The sequence below is a fragment of the Pundamilia nyererei genome, unplaced genomic scaffold (assembly GCF_000239375.1).
Source record: "Pundamilia nyererei isolate P.nyererei 1_Seehausen unplaced genomic scaffold, PunNye1.0 scaffold00068, whole genome shotgun sequence".
NCBI classification, from domain to species: Eukaryota; Metazoa; Chordata; class Actinopteri; order Cichliformes; family Cichlidae; genus Pundamilia; species Pundamilia nyererei.
The window spans coordinates 287,902-297,059 of record NW_005187469.1 but is presented as its reverse complement, the minus strand read 5'-3'; the positions used below and the strand labels follow the sequence as shown (position 1 = coordinate 297,059).

The window sequence follows — 9,158 nt, the reverse complement described above, 5'->3', positions numbered from 1 at the left end:
GAGAGAGTGTGTGTGTGTGTGTGTGTGTGTGTGAGAGAGAGTGTGTGTGTGTGTGTGTAACTGACTGTGCTCAGAAATACATTTCAAAAGATTGAAACTTCCAGGAAAAATGAAGCTACAGCTGTTGCCAGACTTTTGAAAGCACTGCCTTCCACCAGCATGCACAGTGCTTTTTCTAGATCACATGACTTTTATGCTCATATAGCCGTATCCTGACCTGTTGTTCCAGCCACATGCCGTCTTTATATCATTTCTGGCGTTGTGCTGCAAAGCTTCCCAGTTTGGAATAACAGTATGAAAAATGCTGGAATCAGGCAACGTGCTACCGCATAACGTTTTGAGATGCTGCTGGCGGAGTGTTATTTATATAGCTCGGAGCAGGACGGAGGGATGCCGGGTGGTTCGACTTTCTTGATGATAAATAAAGGAAGCTGCTGCTGTGCATGTGTGTGGGTGTATGTGTTGTAGCTCCGGGTGTCTGGTTTAAACTAAAGACTGGTGGTCCTTTGATTTGGCACCTGAGTGTGGTAGATGCTGTACAATGCTTGCTTTTTGTCAGACGCACAAACACACATGCACAGACATCAGCAAATAAAGTTCTCATATCGTTCACCAGACTGGAAACACTGGCAGCCTCGAGCTTTTTAAGTGATGCTTTTTGTTTGTGTGTGGGTTTTCCTGCGTGCACGTTTCAATGTAAGCGCAAGCAAGTTTGTTTTTTTTTTTTTGGGGGGGGGGTGCACAACATTGTGTTTTTGTGAATATAGCCTGTCAGTCTGCTTTGCCGAGTACAAACTGGCATCATTAGTGGGCCTTAGGCTGGCTGCCGCAGCACACTGGGCTGAGCACTGACAGCAAGGAAATGTGGAGTTTAAAAACTGTTATTTTTTTCCATCGTATTTGTATATTTGACAAGTTTGCATCTCTGAAAACATCGTTACAGCTCAACTGACAAATCGTAGTAAGACGTAGCAGCATCTGGCAATGCACGCGCTCGTAAATGTGCACACACCCTGAATGCTGTCAGTGATAAGAGAGCAATCTTGCAGCATCAATCAGACTTAAAAACAGCAAACACATTAAACAATTCCAGTTAAACAAATTATGAGTTTTATCCACACTCACCCTCTGAAATGTTAACTACCTAAAAAGAAAACTCTTCAGAAGCCTTTTTCAGTTTCACACCTATAAAACATAATGGCGTTCGCTGTGGTGGAGATAAATGGTTTCTTGTAATTCTCCTCCGCTCTGTTGAGTTAGTTCTGAGAAACTGGTTGAATAGAAAACAGTGTGAATAAGCGCCTTGATATTGGCTACAACTTCAAAATGAGTTCATAAACTGAGCAAAGTTGTTGAATTACATTCAGTTATCTCAAATGAATAATAGGATTACATTCCCACACTATGAGAGGATTACGTGGCACTAGAACACACTGAACATGGTGTTTTTCTTTGATTGCCACATAAGAGGCTAGATTGCATTTACGTGTAGAGAATGACAAAAGGTTATTTGAGGCTAGATTGTGGATTTCAAACTAAAGGAAAAACTTAGAAAATTCCTTGCATAACTGGTAATTTGCTGTACTTCCTGTACTTTCATGCCGATATCCATGTACTTATTGGTTGGCAGAGGGTTGTGGGCCATACTACAGCCTATTTTTGTAGACACATCCTGCAAACAATTCCTGGTAATATTTACAGCAAAAACTTGGTGATGACTACCAAACACCTGGACACACAGCCATTAGTGTGATCTATAATATGGTATTTTTAAGACCAATACTGCTGGTATGGGTATTTGGTGAATTAATTTTTTTTAGTTGTAGTTACATATGTGCTCCTATATGCTCAGATTATCTGGTGGTATTTTTCAGGTGTGCTCCCATCACAGTAGTTGCACAGTGTCCCCTGGTGGATGAACTATGCAACATCAACACCAATAACACGTTGCTGAAGGGTGTTTCTCCCGTCTCTTTGGCTACGTTCACACTGCAGGTCTTAACCCTTGTGTGGTGTTCGTATTTTTGTTACTCAGCCAGTGTTCATGGGTCTGGTGGACCCGCTAGAGTTTTGGCTTTCCAAATTAACACTATCAAACAATTTTATGTTAAATTACTCAACAGATGTTTACTTCATCCCAATTACAAGACATATGAACAGCAAACATGGTTAATTTTTTTCCCTTTACCTTTGTTAGATCACATTTATGAATTAATGTGCTTCTCGTTTTTCTTTTATATAAAATGTTATAAATAAATCAGTTATAATCAAGTGGAGTGAGTGGAAAGACACAACACATTTACACGTGAAAAAATAATTAATTGTTTAATTTTTCTTTTGAAAAAAACTGAACACGGGTCTCACAGACCCGAACACCATACAAGGGTTAATGCTCAATTCCGATTTTTTGATCAAATCCGATTTTTTTTGTCTGCTTGTTCACACTACAAATAAAATGCGACAGCAACGCGCTCTAGTGTGAACGCTCAAAGCGGCCCGCTCAAAGAAGACGTCACACACAACGCGCTCTGTTTAGACCCAGAGCAAACAGTATTGCTTGACTGATGGCCCTTAATATAAAGACTTCGGACTTTACGTTTCCCAATTTTTGCTTTAAGTTATTTTGTTATTTACATAATAATGTAACTAACCTAATAATTATCCTTATTGCTGTTTTAGAGAGGAGCGGTGCTTCAAAGGATAGTTGCAGATTTCTGTCAGAATCTGCAGATTATACAGTACAAATAAAATGTTCACGTTGTCTTCCCAAGAGTTTCGCTGGATGGCCAGGAAGCGTTCACGATGTCTTCGCAGGCGCTGATAATTGGCGTCTGTCTTGTGTCAGTGACGTAAAAGACGGATTTGATGCGACATAACCGTTCAAACAGCAGTCGCTTTCTAAAACATCGGCTATGTATCGGATTCAGTACCACATACGAAAGTGACCCAGATCGGATTTGAAAATATCGGATTTGTGCCGTTCACACTGTCATAGCATGATCGGATATGGGTCGCATAGGGTCAAAAAAATCGGATTTGGCAAGCAAAATAATTTGGATTCTTTTCTGGGAAACTGTCATGCTTTCCATCTTTATAAGTAGCCTTGCAGGAAAAAACAAAGCTGAAAAATGTGTATAAGTTTTGGTCAGCATACTGACCATAATGCATTTATTTGTTTAACAGCGTCATTTATATCTGCTTTTTAGTGTAGATCGTTGTTGCTAAAGGCCCGCATGTTGGGTTTCTATCCTCGTGTCAGTCCTCCACTCTGATCATCTTCACTTCTGTTTGTTCAGAAACCTCGACAGGTCCCTTCTGTGTCTTTTTTCTCTATCGGCTTTGCTTCGTAGCTTTTGTCAACTTGACTGTCCTGCTGCCAGCCTTCTGTTCGTTTTTAATCTGTACTCCCACTTTGTTGTCTTTTTATTTTCATCTCTTTGTTCTTAACTTTTATTTGCTCTGCCTTTTGGCCTCCTGTGCCTGCTGCCCTTTATTTTTGAGTCTGTCATGGGTTTTTTCCCTTTGTTTTCAGGTTTTCCCCTACTTTAACCCCCATCACCATTCCTTCTGCTATTAAATATCTTTGGAATATTTAATGCTTGTGAGCTGCCTCACAGTGTTGTAGAGGGTAAAAAATATGTGTTTGCAAATTTTTTAAGACAATTACATAAGAAAGCATGATTAGCTGAGGTCAAACAAAGTATTAAATTAAAAACCATGAGGTCTAGCTCAAAATTAATGCTGTCCATCCCACGGACTAATCTCAAATCTCGTGGCGATAGAGCCTTCTTTGTGGCAGGTCCCAAACTTTGGAATAGTCTTCCCCTAAATATTAGATCTGCACAAACACTTGATCAATTTAAATCTAAAGACACATTTTTATGCCCTGGCTTTTAACACACCCAAGCATTTTGGTCTTATTTTAATAGTCTTAGTTATTGTTTTAATTGATTTATTGCCCTTTCATTGTTTTATATTGTTATCATTATTTTACATTGTTTATTTTTAATGGCATTTTTATATTGTTAAGCACTTTGTGCAGCATTGTATGTCTGGAAATGTGCTATATAAATAAATTTGACCTTGACCTTAACCAATAAATAAATTTGCAAAATACTAGCAATCCAGGTTGCACTCTCCCTATTGCCCTATGACAGCTGGAATAGACACCAGCCCACCTGTAACTCTGAACTGGATAAGCAGAAGAAGACGGATGGATGGATGGATGGATGGATGGATGGATGGATAATTGGATGGATGGATGGATGGATGGATTGATACCTTTTGATTAAAAAAGCTGTCTGTCTCTCTGTCCCCAGGTCTTCTCTGACGTGCCCCCATTGCCTTAAGCAGAGCAACACCTTTGATCCATTTTTATGCATCTCTCTGCCTATTCCTCTACGACAAACCAGGTAATGCATGATACATAAGGCATGAGATCCAGTCTAAAGTATATTTGTTGCTGTTTGTTTACTAATTATAACATCAAATATAACTTATTATGAGCATAGGGTAACAACTTATTTTTAAAAAAACAAACTAGTTTTGTTTTTTTTTACTTCACAAACTGCATTTTGCTTGTTCTCGGCATCTTTAATTAAACATTAGTGCAGATTTTTAGTTGTTCACTTTGGTCTCCCTGTGGTCTCTAAAGGTGTTAAGTTTTAGTGCAAGTGTTTCAAACTTTCTACAATAGTCTGGTGTGCAAGGAAAATCCCTCACAGATTGCTGTGCAGTCATGTAAAACCTTTTCTTGGCTTTTTGACAGTTGACACTGTGAACATATGAGGTTGTCACCAGATAACAGTGATATGGATAGTACCTTCTAGGCTCCATGAGTAAATAAAAACATTAGAAAAACAACACCGCAAAACATTCCAAAATGTTGCCAATTTAGATTATAGAAAAACATGCATGCATTTATACTAACATGCTCTATACACCAAAAACAGCCATGTTCATATCAAAGTGATAAATGCTGGTCAACCGAGTTCCTGACCACACACTTCCTGTGCTTCCATTTTTAACCCAAGAAGCTGCATGCCAGCAAGGTTCTGTGGTAAAACAGTGCGGCTCTGACGTGTGAGCGGGGAGAAAGGGAGCTAGCAATAGAGTCAGATGGGATGTTTTATTTTGACAGCAGAGATAATGGTGAAGGAATACAAGGAACAACAAAAATCGTACGAGACACCTGTTTTCTTGCCATCCAAATGAAGTAGCAGAGGCACAGCAACACAGGCAACCTCATCCACACATCACTGATAGTTTTCACCATACATACAAAATGCATTACTAGCTGTGTGGGTTCATGATTGCAAATTAATTACTTTTCATTCAGCTGAATTAACTTTAACTAGACTTTAACTTGACTCTGAATAACTGATAGTTCTACTCGTGTGTAGAGGTGCTGATTTAAAGTATTTTGCCTGATTAGATCTCTTCTTAAAACTGTGAGGGAAGTTTGATTAACTTTTTTCACCAGTTGTTGTGCTACAAATTAGACTTATATCATTCTCATTTGCAGATGGACCAGGGATTTATATCAAAGCTCTAATTCACATTCAAATTAAGCTTCAGTCTAATTATCCAAAATGACGTGCAGTTGAATTTAGGTTATACAGTAGTGGGTACAACACTGTAGATTTTGTCCTATGATATTCATATGCAATCTCCCTTTTTCACAAATGTTCGCCCCTACAAAAAGCATCTAAAAAGACATGAAATATGCTGGAGTCTAAGCCATCTGTTATGGGGTGAAAGGCAGCGTACACCCTGGACAGGTTGCCAGTGTATCTCAGTGTATCACAGAGAAACAGATAACCATTCACAGTCACATTCAAGGCCAGTTTAGAATCACCAGTTAACAGTAAGGCTTTGGAAGCTTTTCAGTTTGCCTTCATTTGCTACACAATGAATCTTCCTATTTTCAGGAATGCAGATGTCACTCTTCTGCATCTTCTCTGCATCCACCAAGCTAACTCCAAACTCATTTTTGCAGCTCAGGCACTCACTGTCTCGTGACAGTATGCAGCCTGTTCCTGCAGTTGCCATAGCCTAGCACACAGAGAAATTCATTCAGGTTCAGCTTGAACTTACTGCTGGCCAAACATTGACCTGACACACACACACATATGCATGCACACACACAGTGGCCTCATTGCACCGTCCTGCTGCAGCAGTATCCCAGCTGAATGCTGATAAGTCTGAGACCCCCAGAGAGACAGAAGGGTCTGGCTGCCAGCATGGCATCAAGGCCTGGGTGCTGTAGATAATGCCAGTATGGCAGAAAGAATGAGAAAAGCAGAATGGGAATGTTTTCTGCCGATCACCTAACTTTACAATATTTAACCTTGAGCAGTCGTGGCATCATTGTTACCAAGCTTACTGTTATTCAATTTAAAATAGTCAAAAAAGTTCTAAACACAAATCTGTCACATGACTTCAGTCTACTGTGCAGCCATCACTGGAGCCTTTCTGTGTGAAGTCTGTAGATTCCCAAGACTTGCATTTTAGGTTAACTTACTATTCTTAAGTGGCTGTAGTTGTAGATATGAGTTTTCATTGGGTATCTGTCATATGGGTGGGCAATACAATACTAACAATGCAAAGGCTGCACAGGTGTATAGAGTATTTGATTGGATGAAGCCTGTTTCTCATTTTGTAATTGTACAAGTGCTTGTTTCATAACCACACTGTATGTAATCACTATAATGACTGACACAAGGTGTGAAAATCATGAGTGGATAGGCAAAAAAATTACAACCTATACTTCCTGTTACATAAGAGTAAAAGGCTGTGACAGACAGACTGGAAAAATGACTGAAGCGATACTTTCAAATACACAGGAGTAAACTAAACATCAGCAGGCTGTAGCAGGTCTCATAATGCTTTTAATGCTGTCATAAAATTAGCTTTCTTTGAATTGACTTGTAATGGTTGTTGTTTTTTTATTATTTGGGGGTTTTTTGTATTACAAATCTCACACACTGATCAGTTCTTATCCAACTGTATCTTGCTGTTCCAGTTATTAATTTCTAGGGGAATATCAAATGCCACAGATATTTTATTTTTGACAAAGATACACTATCATAATGCAGGACTGCAGGTGGGAACATGAAAAACATGATGCCGTGCAAATATAAAGCTTTTGTGGCTCCACAGGTAGCTGCATGAAGTGCGATGAAACACCCCAAGTGAAATCACTGACGTCTGTATTATTTGGGGCTGGGAGTAGTTGTGAATAATGCAAGCAACAAGTTTTGCCAACAAAAATAAACAAATGAATGAAAAAATAACCCTCATTTTGCTGCAATTTGTCTTTAAATTCTGTTTTCTCCTGTTTTTTAAAAAGAAAAACAGCCAAATTCAGTAGCGCTATAGGAGTGATTGGCTCTCTTTTAAAATGTTTGCCTTGCTCTAATGTCTTAAGTTATGTAAGAACAACTGCAACCACCACTAAATGCAAAAGGAAAAATGTAAGTGCTTTGTTTTGGTGACAACCACGTTTGCTTAAAAGGTCATTTGCGAGTGGAAACCTTTTCCCGATCAATTCATACAAGTCTGTCAACGTCTATGCAGTGTGGGTGCCAGAGTAGCAGGGACATGTGGCTCCAGTCACTTAGGTATTCAATAAAAAATGAAATCAAATAAAAATACAGAGTGGATTCACACTCTTGCTTATGTCGTTTGACAAAACAGACATTATAAATTGAAGTACACTTTAAGACCCACTTAATTTACACATAGAATAGTACTACAAGCATCAATCATATGATAATAAACATATTAAAAGGGGCACCTAAATTATGCGATTAATTACAACCATAAACAGATAGTACGCTCATAGAGAAATGTGCAAAAGTATCCATCTTTTATTGGAGAGGCAAAAAGAAAAGAGACTATTTGTAGTTAAACGAAGGACTGTCTTGCTGTGAGGCAACAACACTAACCATCACACCACTGTGCTGCCTTTTTTTCATTACCATACTAACTTGATTTAACATATAGTTGTAAAAGGATATTGGGGATCAGAATGCAGCTGAGAGACCACAGTGACCTTTTTGGATGGCCTCTGACCTCCAAGGCATGTGTGTAACACTGATGCTGTCTATGTGAAGAGACCATGCTCACAGACTTTTAACAGACGATACAATAGTAACACCACTATACATGTTAATGCGATAGAAATAATATTTCAAGCAAGCACTTTCTGAAAAAAAAGTTCATGCTCATAGTACATGTAAGCATCTAAACTGGGAAAGCACTGCAGCAAAATAGGCATGCTCAAGAAAATAACTATAAATATCATTTATATATCTAGCATCAAGCTTAAGAGCACTTTGAATGTTTTTGAGTTCTGTGCACTTGTTGCGGTTCGCAGGTTGTTGTTTAATCGAGACTATCAGACTCTAAACCCACAGAGAGCTAGGATGCTTCAAAAAGACTGCTTTGTAGGATGACATCTCCATTTCCGATTCGTCTCAAGTGTCATCCCACACTTCTCATCTCGTCTTGGAGTAACATACACAAAACAACTGCTCAGATACTCTGCCATCTGCTCTGTCAGCATCCCTACTACTAACACTTTATTCACCTGAATAATGCACGAGGAGAAACAGGAAGTGGAGGTGTCAGCGATTACACTACCTTCTTTCCAAATGGGATGGCGCAACTTTACTTTCACTCCTCGCTCTGAGTTTTTCTCTTTACTCTGTAATAATCAGTAGCAAACAAACACTCAACAGCAAAGCACAGTACAAAGCCATGAAGGGATTCCTTAATGTCTTCTGTATTTTAGATTTTTCCTTATCATTTTAACCCTCTCCTGGAAATATTTTAACGATATGCAATGACAACAAAGCCTCAGCATTTATTGGGTAATTTTGTGTCATTTCATTAATGATTACCACTTCATAAGTAATTTTTAATAAGATTTTTAAGGTTGTGCAAATTTGCTCCTGTGAACATGTGTCAGAAAAAAATCTATTGATGCTTGATGGTGACACCCACACCTTAAATAAACTGTCCTTTGGTCATTTTTACATTTTGAAGGTGGTTTGGTTGCAAAGCAAAGTGGCCACATTGTACAGTAGAAGGATAAAACTATTTTTTTAAACGATTTTACCTACATCTTACATTGTGTGTTTTGGATTAGATTA

General features: G+C 38.7%; 1 protein-coding gene across 1 annotated transcript in view; it reads left to right on the top strand.

Moving 5' to 3' along the window:
- The window catches only part of usp43a (ubiquitin specific peptidase 43a), a 116,906-nt gene that overhangs the window by 46,745 nt on the left and 61,003 nt on the right, over positions 1-9,158 (top strand). Inside the window, exon 4 of the mRNA XM_005736218.1 lies at positions 4,320-4,412. Within this exon, the coding sequence (XP_005736275.1) occupies positions 4,320-4,412 (93 nt within the window). The remainder of the gene's footprint in view (positions 1-4,319; positions 4,413-9,158) is intronic.